Source organism: Xenopus laevis, chromosome 8L, assembly GCF_017654675.1.
Source record: "Xenopus laevis strain J_2021 chromosome 8L, Xenopus_laevis_v10.1, whole genome shotgun sequence".
NCBI lineage: Eukaryota > Metazoa > Chordata > Amphibia > Anura > Pipidae > Xenopus > Xenopus laevis.
This window is the reverse complement of record NC_054385.1, coordinates 101,500,713-101,518,539: the sequence shown is the minus strand read 5'-3', so window position 1 is coordinate 101,518,539 and position 17,827 is coordinate 101,500,713. Positions and strand designations below refer to the sequence as shown.

The 17,827-nt window shown below is 39.4% G+C and overlaps 1 protein-coding gene across 3 annotated transcripts in view; it reads left to right on the top strand.

Moving 5' to 3' along the window:
* baz1a.L (bromodomain adjacent to zinc finger domain 1A L homeolog) overlaps positions 1-8,513 on the top strand; it is a 49,090-nt gene extending 40,577 nt beyond the window's left edge. For 2 of the 3 annotated variants that reach the window (XM_041573322.1, XM_018231150.2), the window contains 6 exons: positions 1,446-1,693; positions 2,716-2,930; positions 3,481-3,959; positions 6,014-6,159; positions 6,285-6,372; positions 7,453-8,513. In XM_041573322.1, coding sequence (XP_041429256.1) covers positions 1,446-1,693; positions 2,716-2,930; positions 3,481-3,959; positions 6,014-6,159; positions 6,285-6,372; positions 7,453-7,643 — 1,367 coding nt within the window. In that variant the 3' untranslated portion in view covers positions 7,644-8,513. Of the gene's footprint in view, positions 1-1,445; positions 1,694-2,715; positions 2,931-3,479; positions 3,960-6,013; positions 6,160-6,284; positions 6,373-7,452 lie in introns of all 3 variants that reach the window. The other variant, XM_018231151.2, reaches the window with a different exon arrangement.
* The last annotated feature ends 9,314 nt before the right edge of the window (positions 8,514-17,827 follow it).

The window sequence follows — 17,827 nt, the reverse complement described above, 5'->3', positions numbered from 1 at the left end:
ATTGAACAGTTTGACAGCTTTTTGGTCTGAGAGTTAACTGGATATAGGGGGCACCATCTCATTACTGGTCCTCGTTTGTAACGTCATGAGTGTGAGCGTTCTACCTCTCACCTCACTCTAATTCTACATCTCTAGTAAATAAAGCCAGGTTTGTTAAGTGGAAGCAAAGGCAGTTGTATACATTTTAAAGGAATAGTAACACCAAAAAATGAAAGTGTTTAAAATGAATGGCAATTTAATGTTCTGTTGCTTTGCACTGGTAAAACCGGTGTGTTTGACTCAGAAAGTCTACTATAGTTTATATAAAAAAGCTGTTGTGTAGCCATGGGGGCAGCCATTCAAGCACAGAAGACACAGTAGATAGCAGATACGTTCTGAAGAATCCCATAACTTATCCATTATCTGCTGTTTATCCTGTGCCTATTCAGCTTTAAATGGCTACCTCCATGGCTACACAGCAGCTTGTTTATATAAACTATAGTAGAGTTTGAGTCAAACACGCCGGTTTTACCAGTGCAGGGCCAACAGTACATTATATTTTAATTACTTTAAAACATTTTAATTTTTTGGTGTTACTTTTACTTTTAAGGGCATTGTTCACCCTAAAAATAATGCAACAATAATTTTTTTTTTTATTGCCTTCTATTTTGTGTTTTTTTACCTTCATTTTTGTTTGTCTCCCTCTTGTGTATCCCAGTAGTCTTTCAGAAAGCCTGGTTGCAAACTCTAGTTAATTTATTTATTTAATTCTATGAATTTGATATATGACCCTCTTAGCAGCACCTGGAGCTGGTCTGCCCCATTAATTAGTGTAAAATATAGAAGTTTTATCAGTCTTAAGATTGCCACATAAAACACATGGGCTGGCAGATATGTTCAGTGTGATTCATAAGCTTCAACCTTGCAAATCATTGCTTACTATCACATGCAATTTGAGCCTTGTTTATCACAAGACCTCAGCCTGCTGCCACACCCAACAGCACTGTTATTAGATCTCTCTTTCCAAGAAGGCCCGTGTAATTCGTTTTACTGGGGCTCTTAATTTGCTCTGTGAGGACCCCCACTGCTGCAGCTGTGCTGAGTCACTAGTTGCTTGGGAAATTGTTCTCTTGATTCTGTCTCAATTCCCTGGATGTCTTGCACAACAATACCGTGTTGTTTATCATAACATTAATCGCTTGTGTTGAACTTGGTTTAAATTGCAGATGAATGGATCAGACCATTAACATTGCACTAATGGTAGGTGAGTAAATGAAGGATAATTTGTCTGCATCTGTGTATGCTAATTCCTACATAATTATACACAAGTGACTTATGATTTGTTCAAAATATGCAGTCTTCAGCAGCTAAAATTAGGATGAAAAATACCACTATCCTGCAATATCGATTTGTTTCCAGTGAAACTGAAAAGTGTTAATTTCAAAGAATGTCTCTCCCTTTTGTAGATGTGAGTGAGAGTGGCCGTGTCCAGAGGACAGTATTAGACCGCTGGAGAGAGTCGTTGTTGTCATCTGGGAGCTTATCTCAAATATTCCTTCACTTATCCACTCTGGATCGTAGCATTTTGTGGTCCCGCTCTATTCTCAATGCACGCTGCAAGGTGTGCCGTAAGAAAGGAGATGGAGAAAGCATGGTGCTATGTGATGGCTGTGACAGAGGACACCATATCTACTGTGTTAGGCCCAAACTTAAAGTAAGTTCAGCTGAGGGCATATTTAACATTATGGTTTCCATTTAAAAGTTACACTTCCTTTTTATTCTTAGATATGTGGGCCAATAGTAATTCAGAACCTTTACTATAAATTGTTTCCCAGCCCTTCCTAAGGCCATCAACACATTCGCTGAGGTGGTGAATGGGCATAAATTCTCCCTGAGCTGACAGCCGCACACTCCTTATTTTCAAGTTTGCCTATAAGTTAATAAAAAATATAGTTTTCAATCTGTTTCTTGTCCTTATAAAAAAGTAAAACTAATTTGCTCTTGTTTATAGTCCTCCAAAATGCTTGGTTCTCGATTTGTCCCAAAAATTTAAAAAAAGGGGGTTACTAAAGCTATAATACCAGAAGCTAGGTCTGTTTCTTTCACCCCCTTTTGGGTTGTCTCTGGTTGGAAAGCTGCTCTATTAATTGTCAAAAACACCCTTTTACAAAGAGGTGACACTTTTGGTTTTGCTGGAAGCTTTGATGAAAAATTAAAGCCACACTAATGATAAAAGACTTCTGTTCTTTTCTGTGCTTTTTTTCAGTAGCTCTCAATTTTAGCAGCTATTAGGTTGCAAGTATATATTTACCCTACCAACCAAGCAGTAGTTTGAATGAATTTGGAATTTGAGCAAGTGAGGGCCTGAATAAAAACATAACTTATGGAGAGAGGCGAATAATTCCGAAACTATATTAGAGACCAATGAAAACTGTAGGATGTTCTATAACATATATTGCATGAAGTGGGCCGATTATTTCCATATAGCATGTTTTAGGGCCAGATTATGATAAACTAATGCCATACAGTAAAGTCTATGTTGCCTATGAGCAGACTGGGGACCATAAAAATCCATCAGTTGGACAGCCCTTTTCTATAACGTACTAAAATTTAAGTTTAATTCTGAAAAGTAGAGTGACTAAATCATTTTTGGTCAAAATGCATGTTTTTCTATGTGACGTTTATCAGTATGAATATATTTAGATGCAGCACCCTTTAAATCATGATTTCTTACAGTATGTTCCAGAAGGAGACTGGTTTTGTCCAGAGTGTCATCCCAAACAACGATCCCATAGGTTGCCATCCAGACATAGATATTCAATGGATAGCGATGTGGAAGAAGAGGAAGAACTTGACGAAGATCAGGAGGAGGAAGAAGAGGAGGAAGAGGAGCAAGAAGACGCTGAATCTGAAAATGAGGAGGAAGATGAAATGTCTGAAGAAGAAGAAGGGTGCATTTTTTCACTACTAATGATTTGTAGCATAATTAAGTTTTAAAGTAATTTTCCACTTGTCTCTGGCCAACAAAGGTGCCAGACTTTAGCACAGGAGTTTGAGGAGGAAGTACACAATCCTGAGCTAGACTTTTGGCACAGAAGTTGGACGAGAGTAGTACACAAACTTGAGCCAGACTTTTGGCGCAGGAGTTGGGGGAGGGGAGTACACAATTCTGAGCCAAACTGTTGGCACAAAAATTGAAGGATGGAGTTCACAACTACACTTTTGGCAGTTTTATTATATATGTAACAGGTTGATTCTATTTGAGAAGCCAAACAGGCATGAACTGCATTCTAACCAATGGTCTTTCATAGTTGTGCTTTTACTTTTCTTTTGATATTTGTAGTAGTGTTGTGTTAAATGTTTATAGCCAGTATACAGTAGCATTCCCTTCTGCCAAAGGTAATTTGTCATCGTCATTCTGGCAGATCTAGAAGAACGCTAGCATGCTTTTGTATTGGGTACCGGAGAAAAATACTGATTGGCTTTTTGTTTACATTGAAGGCCCCCAAAAAGAGGGAGATCCAAAGTTCAATTGCCTTTGAAGACGAGAGGTGGAAAAGCAGCTGGCAAACAAGCAGGCCCCAAGCCAAAAACAGGGAAGCAAAGCACACCCAAAAATGCACAGCCTGTACAAAAAGGTAGTGGCCGAGGAAGAAAAGCACGTTCTGCACCATCTCTCGAACCTACATCCCGCCTCTCTGCTTTCGATTCCCCAGCCTATGCAGTTTCCCCCAATTCTTCCCTTGTAGAGCTGGTTACTGTAAATGGCAGAGGACGAGGTAGGGGCAGAGGAAGAGGCAGAGGGAGAGGACGATTGCAGAAATCTGCAGATAACACTCCAGCAAGCAGTCCCTTTGCTTTCCGTCCGTTTAGTTTGGATTCCAATGAGCCAACACCACCTGGAAGAAGGCCAAGGTCACAAAGTTTGTTACCTTCTCAGAATGAGCCCAAAGGAAGAGGCAAAAAGCGATTATCTGGAGGTAAGTGTGTGTAGATATATATCATACATTTTTGCACCGCTGCATTAACCCATTGCAACTCTTCTGCAGTTCGTTTTTTTTTTCTCATTTGGAACTTCATTTTATTGATTGATGTATGTAACCCAGTTTCGGGAATTTGAACTTTTCAGACTATCAATAATTACAGAAGTTGACCTAAGGGTTGGGGCAGACGGGGAGATTTAGTCGCCTGGCGACTAATCCTCTCTTTTGCGTGGCGACAATCTCCCCAAACTGCCTTCTGTCTGCTTGAATGAAGAATCGCCTGCGCTAATGCACTCGCGGCGCTTCGATTTCCGAAGTCACACGAAGTTTCCTCCACTTCGGGCGACTTCAAGCAGACCGAAAGCCGTTCGGGGAGATTGTTGCCACGCAGAAGAGGCGATTAGTCGCCAGGCGACTAAATCTCCCCGAATCTGCCAGTCTACCCAAACCCTAATAATGAACATTAGAAAGAGATACAGAGAACGCTACTCTAGTAGAAAAGTAGGCAAGAAAGAGGGGAAGTGTATGTTAACAGATTCTTATCCAACATAATTATGTAACATAATTGTGCCACCAGGTTTGTCACTTATCAGCATATTATGATTGCATAGCTGACACTTTAAGGAGACACTGCATCCCTAAAGGATTTTATTTTTGATATGCAAGACTTCATCGCTGTCTTCTAAATTACAATCAGTTTCTTATGGGAAATCTGGAGTTGTAGCCCAGGACTGCCAGACTAAAAAAAAAAAGATTGTTGTTGTCACACACCATAGTGTTTTTTAACTACATCATACTAAACCTATTTAAAGGTGTTGTTCACCTTTTAAAGTGATTCTGTCATGGTTTTTATGATGTAGTTTTTATTTCTAAATTCCACTGTTTACACTGCAACTTATTCACTCAATATAATATAAAATTTAATTCCTAAACCAGCAAGTGTGTTTGTTTTCAGTTGTAATATTGGTGTGTAGGCAGCCATCTCAGGTCATTTTGCCTGGTCATGTGCTTTCAGAAAGAGCCAGCACTTAAGGATGAAACTGCTTTCTGGCAGGCTGTTGCTTCTCCTCTCTCTCAATGTAACTGAATGTGCCTCAGTGGGACCTGGATTTTACTATTGAGTGCTGTTCTTAGATCTACCAGGCAGCTGTTCTCTTGTGTTAGGCAGCTGCTATCTGGTTACCTTCCAATTGTCCTGTTGTTAGGCTGCTGGAGAGTAAAGGGTGGGGGTGATATCACTCCAGCTTGCACTAAAGAGTGACTGAAGGTTTTCAGAGCACAAGTCATATGACTGGAGGCAGCTGGGAAACTGACAATATATCTAGCCCCATGTCAGATTTCAAAATTAAATATATTTCTTTTTGAGAAATGGATTTCAGTGCAGAATTCCGCTGGAGCAGCACTATTAACTGAAAAAAAATGACAATGACAGTATCCCTTTTAAGAGATACTGACACCAGAAATTAACCTTTTTTTTTTTTTTTTACATCTATCATAATATTGCCTTTGAAAGCTGCTTATAACTTAAAGCCATGCCATAAAGTATTTGCACAATGCTTTTACATTACCTGTCTGATGCCCCATGTTCCTGTATGAGGGGGCTGCCATATTTGTGCAGCAGGAGCCCATTAACATTAGAATCTCGACAGGCTGAGATGGGACAGTCAGGTTGACAAAACAGTCAGGTTTAGAAACTTTAACTAGCAATAACTTACAAAAACAAACCTCTCAGCAAAAAACAATCAACATGGCCTGTAGGTAACTTTTAATGTACATTCATATTTTAAAGTAGTTTTTTAGTGTTGGCATCACTTTAAGCTAACTTTGTTACTTTGGACTGGAGGTCACTAGTTCAACCCAGTTAAAAGACTGGAAAATCTGTAAATGTGGTTCCAACAAAAATGTAGTTGAACGTTTCTAGTTTTTTGTTGATTAAAAGAGGAGTTACTGTAATTTTTCTGGAGATAGACCCTGTGTTGGCTGATAGTACAAATACTGTAAGCTGCGTCTGGTACAGATGACGCTTACATGTTTGACTTGTTTCCCTTAAGATACTTCTTCCTTGGCACAAGGAAACCGGAGGAGCTCAGGAAGGCATCATGGTGTACACGAATTATCAGCTTGTGAGCAGCTGGTTGTAGAGCTGGTGAGGCATGACGACAGCTGGCCATTCATGAGACTGGTGTCTAAAACTCAGGTATGTTGAAGGTGATACTTCATGTGGCTTGTGGTTCATTAGGGATTTCCTGTGTGGGATCCAATTTAATTCATATAATTGGTGGGGTGAGCTAGCAGCATTTAACACAAAATCTATTATTCTAGGTTCCAGATTACTTTGATATCATCCAGAGACCTATTGCCTTAAATCTAATCCGTGAAAAAGTGAACAAATGTGAATACAAATGTGCATGTAAGTACCTGCAAAATCTGGAACTATGTCTTGGGGAGTTTTTTATTTTTTTTAAATTTTTAAACCACTGCATTTAGCTGTAATTTCTGTTTTTGTGCCTAGAATACCTCAGTCAGATGCTTCTATGTTTGTCATTTTTAAGGGCAACTAAATATCACATATTCTTCTCTATGTACACAGATGTCCGTTCTTATGCCGTAATTAAAAATTCTGTACTGTTTATGAAATAATCTAGTTTATTGTCACTATTCCTCTCTCACCATCTGTTTCTCTTCATTCTCTCCTCATGCAGCAGTTGGGTGTCATATAATCATTGACCGTTAGATCCAATATATCTCTTTGGGGAGCTCCTTTTGCATAGAAGATGTATTCGAGATCACTTATTAAAATCACCAGACATATATAGTCTCTCTATATGCAGAATTTTTGCAAAAGGCAGTTATTTTGTTACATTTTGTTTGTACTGGAATCTGTTATTTGAGTGAATCCGTTTCTTATTTCAGTAGGATAAAGCTCATATTAAATTTTCATTTTAAGATAAGTCCCCCTTTAAGGTAAAATGTTAGGCTCCCCAGTCATTATTATGACTTACCCAAACATCCTGGGCTGGTGCTCCTGCAGAAAACTGCATTGGCCTAGAGTGTTTCAGTGGAAGCTCATTTGCCAAGACCAGAGCTTAGAAAATATGGAAGAAGCCAAAGAAGATGGCAATGAGGAACTTCTACAGAACTACATCGGGCTTTTGCAGTTTTTAGCAAAGGACCACAGGCCCGGGTATCAGCTAATGGATTATAATCACTGGGGGAGGGAGGTGCCTGCATTTTGTCACTTTCCAGTGATTATACTTTAGTTCTCCTTTAAGTAAAACATCAATATAAACAAACTTCCAACTTCTACTTCTATTTTTTAACATATAAATGGTTAATTGGTGTTTCTTTTTTCCTACTCCAAACATCCGCTAATATCTGGCTCAATACTGAATCCTGAAAACGTGGCAGAACGCTGAACCGAATTTATAATAACGTTTGAAAGAAATGTAAAACTTTTTTTAAATGATATAATTTTTTTTTTTATTTCCAGCTGAGTTCATAGATGATGTCCAGTTGATGTTTTCCAACTGCTTTGAATACAACCACCACAACAGCAGTGAAGCCAAAACTGCAATTCGCCTTCAGTCTTTCTTTGTCACTGAGGCTCAGAAGCTGGGTCTACAAGTCTCTCATAACAGAGTTTCTGCCATCACACCTCCCTCCAAAAGATCCCGCCTTTAACCTTTCTATCCTTTTATCACGAATGCAAGACAAGGGACCGAGGGTGGCAGTCCCCCACCTCTTCTCTTTCCCGGTTGCAAGGGACGCAGCCTGCTGAACTGGTTTGCAAAAGCAATAAACTCAGCCATCATCAAAAGTAACGACAAGCACTGAATTATTATTATTATAATCAGCACTCAGGGGAAAGCAGCTTTTATGACTGCTGCACCAGGTTCATTCCATGTACAAGTATTTTATACAAGTATATATGTATATCAGATTAATGTTAGACTGTTCTACAGCATTCCTTTATTAGCTCTTTTCAAGGTGAGAAGTTTTAGACCCATAGCCGTGCTACTGTGTCTGAGACCTCCCGCCGCTCTAAGGTTATAAGATTCTATGGTTACCACTTACTGACAAGATGTTCTGATTAATTTTCTATTTTCTCTAGTTACCCTGTTGGGAATATTTACAGTTGAAATGATGGGGGAATAACAGCGACCCTATAGTTTCTGGCCACCCAACACTACTTGAGTGAAATAAAGTGGCTATATTTTTTGGCAATGGACTGTAAAAGCTGAGAGTATTTCAGAATTTCTTACCTAGATATTTATTTAGAATTCCATAAAAATATGCAAATGTTTTTATGGGTTTTTTTTTTTTTTTTTGTATTTATGACATTTTGTACTTGGAAGTATACCACTCGTGATATAAATTTGATATTGTTCCTATCGGGTCCTAAAGACTTGGGATTTGAGCCTTCTGTTTTCATGGAATTGATCTTTGGAGGCGTTTCAACTAGATATGCAGTTACTTAAAACACAGGAATTGCTGTTATTTGTTTTGTGCGGGTTCCAGTGTAAAAGAACAATAAAAGTTTCCTTTTCCAAATCCTCTTTTCTGCCATGATAATTCTAGTTTGGCCTTACATTTTAGGATAGGTGTCGCTTTGTAAACTTGTGATTTGTCTCAGCTTGGGATATAATTCTGGAGACAGTGTATAGTCCCTGTCTAATAAACTTAATAGCACATATACAGCATTGGCTTAATGAGAGACAAAATAATAAAGGGCACTAAGCTTACCCAAGTGCAGCTGAGGGCAGTGCAACTCATTTCAACCTATAAAATGTTGCCTTTAAATAGATGACCACTAACTGCTACATGCTGATTGGTTGCTATGGGCTATTGCACCTGGACAATCTTAATGGGCTTATTTATAAACAATGGGCAGTAACCCATAGCAACCAATCGGTAATTAGACTTTATTTCAGCCAGCTGTAGAAAGAATGGGAGGAAAAATCTGCTTGGCTGCCAAGGTTTAGTGCACTGGGGCATCTTCTAACACCTTCTAGGACAGCTTAAACTTTGTTTTCTTTTATTTTGACAATTGCAGGATTTATTCTATCTTTGAAAACTCACTTGTTTATAACTAGGAATATCAAAATTAATATCACAGCGCAAGTACCACAGCAGATGTCCCTTAAAGAAAAAAAAAACGGCTTTTATTTCAGCCAGCAGCAACAGGCTTACAAACAAAGGCAGTTTTCTTCCATAAACAAACAACAAATCAAAACTTCAGCTTACCTGAAGTTTTCCTTTTCCTTAGTTCGAAAGGCAGCACTGAACAATTGGGTAAAGGATTTCTGTCCCCACCCTGATAGGACAGAATAGCACATTTTAATTCTAACCTCCTCCTTCCTATCCTCAGTGTTAATCTCTAGCACTTCCCAAAGAAACAAACAAAGACCACCACTTTACTGAATATAATATTTACTGAGAGGGAATATTGTGCTGCCTCTTGGACTAAAGAAAAGGAAAATTTCAGGTAAGCTAAATTTTTGATTTTCTTTACATCCTACAGGCAGCACAGAACAATTGGGTTTAGCAAACTGAGGGAGGGAGAATTATTTTTCTGCCAAAGCTGATTCAGAGGCTTGTAAGTCAAGTTTGTAGAACCTTGCAAAGGTATGAACATTCCTACACGATGCTGCTCTACAGATGTCTTGAATGTGAACTTGAGATCTTTTAGAGCAAGAAGTAGAAACAGCCCTAATAGAATGGGCCTTCCCTCTGGGCTCCTCTGAAGCTGCAGAGATGGTACTTTTTACTCAAGTCACAATCGTGAGTTTTGAGGCCTTAAGGCCTCTCTTTCCTCCAAATAGAATGAAAAGATGGTCAGATTTTCTATCTCTCAACTTAGACCGATAAACATCTGTGCACATCCAGATTTGGAAGATTACACACTCTCCCATGATTGTCCACAAAGGATGGTAAAATAATCTGCAAGTTTATATTTTCCCACTACAGACCTTTGTGCTGAAATAAGGCAAAGTTTTTAGAATTACCCTGTCAGGATAAAACAGAGTATACGGGGGACCTGCTGCCAATGCCTGAAGATTGCCAATTCTGAGGTAATAGCCACCAGAAAACCTGATTTCCAAGACAAATGCCTAATTGAAATAGATTCCACAGGCTCAAACGGTGATCCACATAAAAACTCAGGTCATCCCTGAAGTCCCAGCATCATGAAGTCTTCTTCCAAAGACTTAAGTTGGCCATAGACATGCAGATTATTAGGCAAATCGGGCAATGGAACGCCTGTTCAAATCTTCTGACCTGCAGCCACACAATGCTCGGGTCATAAAGTGAAAGGCAGCAATCGTACAAAAGTTATGTCCAACAAATAGTAGTGACAGTCACCCACTGATATCGTCAGGTAGGTAATACATGCATAGATGTTATCAGTAACCAATAAAAATCTTTTAACCTGTCCGAAAACTGAACGACCGATCGCCATGGTAAGAAAAATGTCGAGACAATCCACACACTGTCCGAAAATCACACAAACCTTTGTTTCATATGATGGTATGTTTGCGTCTATGGCCAGCTTTAAGACAGAACTTCAAAGACCTGGAAGCAGAAACAGCAGTTTATGAGGGTTTACACACTGGCCCCTGCCATTTATGACCTACGCAAAGCACATTCATCTCTATGATCCATGGGATTTTGATAGCTGATTCTGCCACAGGAATGGTTGTTCTCCTGGAAAGTCTTGTCACGGAAACATCTACTTTTGGGGGATCCTCCCAAGGTGCCTCTACTATTTACAGGGAAAATTAATTTAAAAACCTCTTAGTACAGTCAGGTTTTTCCACTCCTGATCCTTAAGACACTTCACAGAAGAGTGAATAGGAGAATTGGACAACTTTTTTTCTAGGTAAAACAAAAGATCTTGCTTGTTAGAAGAGGTTGAAGGCTCTTTATTACCCCAAATCATATTCACTTCTTTTTAGGGTTTTATCCACAGAAAATAAATACTATATTATTATATTATATTGTAATATCATTTTTAATACCGAATATACTAGAGTATAAGCCGAGGTACCTAATTTTACCTCCAAAACTGGGAAAGCTTATTGACTTGAGTATAAGCCTAGGGTGAGAAATGCAGCAGCTTCTGGTAAGTTTCAATCAAAAAAATTGAGGGTTTCTGCTCCCATTGGAGGTGGCGGCTTCTCGTTTTTGCATGCTGGCGACCATTCTTGGATGCCGGCGAATATTCTTGGAGACTATTCTTGGGCGCCGGCGACTATTCATGGGCGCCGGCGACTATTCTTGGACGCTGGCGACTATTCTTAGATGCCAGCGACCGTTTTTGCACTTGACCTGAGTATAAGCCGAGGTAGAGTTTTTCAGCATATTTTGGGGGCTGAAAAACTCGGCTTATACTAGAGTATATACGGTAGAAGAAGAGGACGAAGAGTTACTGGAACCAGATGACTCATAATACTCTGAATTGGAATATATTTCTCTGGACTGAACAGTAGATGGTGCACTGCTTTAGTTAAGAGAAGAACTCCCTTAATCAAAGGACTTCTTAAACCAACTGATCAATAGTTCAGAGCTATTAACTGGACCCCCACTTTAAATACAACCCTCACAGAGGGATTGAAAATAATCCTTAAGTAAGGGCTGATCACATCCTGAGCACACATTATGCCTGGATTTCCTCTTTCTTTTTCCTGAAGTTCTCCCCTCAGACATCTAAAAAAAAGAGGATATGAGGCATAAATACCAGTACTTATATCTGTGAACAAAAACTCAGGAGACCGCTAGCTTAGGATACACCTTAGCAGCCTTAACATTCAACTTGTAGCATGGCAGCTTCCGCAACAGCAACTGAATAGGGGCAGCAGGCAAAGAGAGGCAGAAATTACTTGATTAAATGACAGAGAACTAAGATTGTCCCCATAAAACGATCTCTCCAAACCGCTGGTTCCTTTTTACCCACTCCTAGTATCGATCGCTTCCTCCAGCACTGATGTCATCAGAGTGCGCCCAGCAGAGTGCACTGGCGTTTGACGCTGAGAACTGAATCCGGCTACTCCAACCTGAACGCCTGCTACAGGATGCACAGAAAAGTTTCTATGCAACCTAAGGGACCCATCTGATTGGGGGGTTTAGTTCTCCTTTAAACAGTAGGCAAACAGTATTTTTAGAACCAACCTCATTTTCTGATCAAATGTTGAAAAGAGGGCTGTACTATCCTTTCACTTTACAAAACCTCATTTTCACATAGCACATCCATATGACTTTTTCTATTGCTTTCTCTTTTCCATTTTCTACAATTTAGCCTTAAAAAGTTTCATTTGTATTGTTTCCCTCCCTCCCTTGTTTTCCTTGCCATTAGCTGTGGGGTACTACTATAAAAATGTGTTTTGTCCCCAATAATACATTGATTTTCCACTGGGGGGAGCATGAAGTGAAAACGAAATTCTGTTAAAATCCTTTTGAAAAATTACATTGGCAACTGCTCTAGATATTGTTGAAATCAACTCTGTCAGTATTCATATCACTGCAAACATAGAGATATATATATATCTAGCTATATATTGATCTAAATCTAGCTAGATAGACTCTATGGGAGATTATCTATTTTAAGCAACTAATTTTGAGTTTTACAAATTAATTCCTTTTTCTCTGTAATAATAAAACGGTAGCTTGTACTTGATGGTAACTAAGCTGCATGAGTCCAATGTGGTGGCAAAACAATCCTATTGGGTTTATTTAATTATTAAATGTTCAGGTATGTTGATCTAAATTACAGAAAAAAAAACCCAGGTCCTGTGCATTCCAGAAAATGTAGTATTCTCCAGAGAAAGTCATTTTGTTAATTGTCTCCTGTTTATCTTCCAGTGTAAAACTGGCTTGGATAAAACACAAGCTAGCAATTATTGACCCCATCCTGCCCACCCTCATGAATATGTTTATCTCCAAGCTGGTATTTTAGCAGCTAGGGCCTGGGCTGGTATCACAGAATGTAATTCCTTATATTCCCCCCTCACTTCTCTGAAACTTTTTCAGCCTTTCTTTTTTTTGTAACTTAAAATTTTTATTAAGAATAAAATTATCCAGAAAAGAAAAGAGAAATAAAGCAGTCCAAGCTTGCAATATCGCATGTACACATTACAAAAGTGGGTGCCAAATAGCACATGAGCATTAAACATTGCCGCAAGTCTGTATTACAAGCTAAGATCGTTCTGGACATTCTCATACATGCTAAAACAGTAACATAGAAAACAGAAAACAAAAGAAAAAATAAAAACAAAAAATAAAGTTCTACCTTACAAGAAATATTCTCCATAGCAATTAATAAAAAATTGGACTGCACATTGCTTAGTAACTCAGATACCAAAGCAAAGTCCACGTCTGAAGCGAACATCGTGAGTTAACGAAAAATCAGGAATCTATACAACTTACAGCTCAACATTTGCCACCCAGGAGAGCGCAAAAATAGTTAAGGATTTTGTGGTTTCGCTAACATCTCGTAAGGAGCCCAAATAGCTAGAAACTTATGTGTCCTGTTCTGAGTATAAGCAATCATGTTTTCAAAAGCCATATTCGAAATAAGTCTTCTATGAACCTCCTGAACAGATGGGGATTCAACCGATTTCCATTTAGCCGCTAACGTAATACGAGCCACTGTTAATATATGGTTAACCAGAACCTGCGATGAACTAGAAATCTCCTCAATAGGTTTGCCTAATAGGAAAGTGATAGGGTCTTTCACCACATCTGTGCAGGTAACCTTCGAAATTATACTATGGACGTCGGACCAATAAGCAGAAATAACTGGGCAGGACCAGAACAGGTGATACAAGTTACCTGGGTCTTGGCAACCCCTCCAACATTGATTCGGGATCTGTGGAAAGATCCTATTAAGCCGCGATGGCGTCATGTACCATTGCATCAGAACTTTATATACATTCTCCTTCTGTCTAACACAAGTGACTCCCTTCTTAGCATTAAGCCAAATAGCCTCCCAGTCCTCTAATGGCACAATGACATTAAGTTCTTGTTCCCAGAGAGTCATATAATTATGTTTTACGAAATCCAGAGGTGGCAACGTTGAGAGAAGTGCATAGATTCTTGACAGCAGAGCTTTTTGAGGCCGGCCAGCCTTGATTATTGTCTCAAAAGGCGAGAGAGCCAAATTACACTGAGCATGGAGAAATGGTTGTACAAAATGTCTAACTTGAAGATATTCATAGAATTTTAAAGGAACTTCAGGTAGCTTGGCTTGAAGGTCCGTAAATTGGAGGATCTTACAGGTATCATGCGAAACGATATCATAAATTTGAAACAAACCCTTAGTTCCCCAATTGCGATAGAAAGAAACCTGAGTCCCTGGGATAAATTTAGGATTCAAAAGAAAAGGGGTTAGTAATGAGTGAGAGGAACTTAAGCAACGCTTATCCTTCCATCTATGCCATACGGTAAACAGTGTTTTGGTAGAATCCAATATGGTTTTAGGGATAGTCGGACGAATACCCATATCCCAAAGGAAGGCACCCAGATGTAGTGGCGCTATGAAGGAACTCTCAATTTTAGCCCATAGTGGGGTTACCTGAAATCGAGACCAAGCTGCAATCCATCGCAAATGAGCTGCATCATGATAATTTTGAATGGAAGGCACTCCCAATCCCCCTTGCAATTTGGTGGTTGTCAATACTGACTTAGACAGTCTATGCCGTTTATTACCCCATATAAATTTATGGAAAGACCTCTGAATTTCAGTTAGAGTGGATATGGGAACCAAAATTGGGAGTGTCTCAAAAAAATATAGAAACTTCGGCAAAATACTCATTTTGAGTGCTGCGATGCGACCAAACCAGGACAGGGGGTAGTCCGACCAATTATGGAATAACAATTTAGTTTGCTGAATAAGTGGGAGAAGGTTCAGTTTAAACAGATCCTTATACAGCGGAGAAATACGAACCCCAAGGTAGGTCAGTGAGTCCATCCTCCATTTATAACCAAAATTAGATCTCAAAGTGCTTAATAGTGGGGCCTGCATACAAAGGGGTAAAGCCTCGGACTTGTCCCAATTGATTTTATAACCTGAAAGTGAGCTATAAGTATTAAGTGTCTTATGGAGAGATGGAAGGGATATATGGGGGTCTGAGAGAGACAACAAAACATCATCCGCGAATAATGCTATTTTGTATTCAATATTGTCTATCTCAACACCCATAACATCTCTTTGCTGTCTGATGAAAGCTGCTAAGGGTTCAATACTCAAAGCATACAATAAAGGTGATAACGGGCACCCTTGTCGCGTCCCATTCCCGATCTTAATCGACTTCCCCTTTGCACCAGGTAGTTTAAGTTGAGCTGTAGGGAGGCTATATAAGGCCTTTAAAGCTGTTATAAAGGGACCAGAGAATCTCATATGATCTAGTAGGGAGAACAGAAAAGGCCAGCTCAGCCGATCAAACGCCTTTTCGGCGTCTAGACTCAACAGGACCACAGGTTTGTTTTAGCGTTGAATGGTTTCGAGTAGCGCCACCGTACGCCTAGTGTTGTCCCCAGCCTTTTTCAGCCTTTTAAGCCCTTAAGCCATACTCCCACCACATACAACTCTACGACCTGCTCAATCCCCACCCCATCACCACAATGCCTCCACTCCCACACAGTGATAAGTTTATCCCAGAAAGGTGGCAACCCTGGAGAAAGGTGCAGGTGTTCTCTATTTTGGAACCTAAGGTTGTAACTGCAAGGTATTTTGGGTGCACACAGACAATAGGAAAATGGCCGCTCCAGACTTCAATTAAAAATAAAGATTTATTGCAACAGCCTGTACTGCAGCCTGTTGCAATAAATCTTTATTTTTAATTGAAGTGCCGCCTATTTTGTGCCTGAGAGGAGTGCAAGGTGTTTTGCGCACATTGCATCCTGCCACGTGCTTTGTAATTAAGGGCTTATACACTGGCCTGACCTGCACAGTATGAGAATTATCGTCCCAGAGACTGAAGGGAAGGAGATATACCTGTGACAATACATGTAAATGGCCACCTTTGGGCCCACTGCCTAGAAGTTCAGAAAAGCAGAAAGTTAATAGAAGCTGCAGAGATGCCATAACTGCATTTAATTAAATTTTTTTCTTTACATTTAAAGGCAGATTTGTTAAGGGTTTAGTTTTTGTGGGTATTTTTGAGTCAAAAATCAATTTTTTCAAGTTTTTTTTTTTTTAACTCAAATTAATTATACACCAATCCTGAAAATAGCTCAAATCCGAAAATACACCATCTAAAACCTGTCAAGGTCATGCAATGGCAGAGGTCCCTTGAACCATTTGAAGATGTTAATAGCCTTCATGATGTTTGAGCTTTTTCTGTGGGTTTCACTTGAGAACTCCATCAATTTGAGCGATTTTCTAGTTTTTTCCCCCATGCAAAACGCCATCAATTCAAGTTTTCGGGTTGTTAAAGAGATCCTGTCATCGGAAAACATGTTTTTTTTCCAAACGGATCAGTTAATAGTGCTACTCCAGCAGAATTCTACACTGAAATCCATTTCTCAAAAGAGCTTTTTTTTATATTTAATTTTGAAATCTGACATGGGGCTAGACATTTTGTCAATTTCCCAGCTGCCCCCAGTCATGTGACTTGTGCCTGCACTTTAGGAGAGAAATGCTTTCTGACAGGCTGCTGTTTTTCCTTCTCAATGTAACTGAATGTGTCTCAGTGAGACATGGGTTTTTACTATTGAGTGCTGTTCTTAGATCTACCAGGCAGCTGTTATCTTGTGTTAGGGAGCTGCTGGTTACCTTCCCATTGTTCTTTTGTTTGGCTGCTGGAGGGCGATATCACTCTAACTTGCAGTAAAGAGTGATTGAAGTTTACCAGAGCACAAGTCACATGACCAGGGGCAGCTGGGAAATTGACAATATGTCTAGCCCCATGTAAGATTTCAAAATTGAATATAAAAAAATCTGTTTGCTCTTTTGAGAAATGGATTTTAGTGCAAAATTCTGCTGGAGCAGCACTATTAACTGATTCATTTTGAAAAAATTTTTTTTTCCCATGACAGTATCCCTTTAATCACGACTTCACTGATTCTAGTTTTTTACATTGAGTTCATTGAAGGTCTAAAAAAAGCTCACATAACTCTAAAATTCAACCTTTGATAAATAACCCCCTAAATGTTTGCACCTGTTCGTCAAGCACCTACAAATAAACTCTTCCACTCTTACTGGACATCCTGTTTTCTTTCCATATGTTTATAGAACGCAATGAATGGTATCCAACCCATTTTCTCTCCCTGATTAACTACTGAGCCCATTGTATAATACAAAGCTCATTTGTTACTGCTATCAATAGTCCTAAATCCCAAATTAAATGAGGTGGCTGCCCCTTGCCAACACATAGGTTATTTATATAAACGGACCTCTGACTCAAAGCTACTGTTTATAGCTGTGAAGGGTAAAGGCAATAGCATGGGTAGCAGCTCTGGGCACTTAGTCACCTCAGGACAACAAAATGCTGAAAATTGATTAAAAAGGATTCACAGGTACACCCATGTACTTTCCAACAGTGACCTTCATCCTATGGGAAAAATACAGCAGTGTGGTGTGTTTGTGAAGATTCTCATTCATCCAGGTCATGGTATATCTGTAGAAATAAGTTAAATAAACTTATTTCTACAGTCATCCGACTGGCTTGGAATTTAGAAAGCCAGTTGGAGGACTGGTGAAACATCTTCAAGAAAAACACAGCCCTCTCGGGATTGAGACAATTGTATTCCGCACACTCAGCCCAAGTGCTCAACATGGGACTCCAGTCCAGTCGATTTGAAATACGAGGGGAGACACGTCAAGTATGCCCTTTATCACCTTTGATATTTGCCCTCTCCCTAGAACCCTT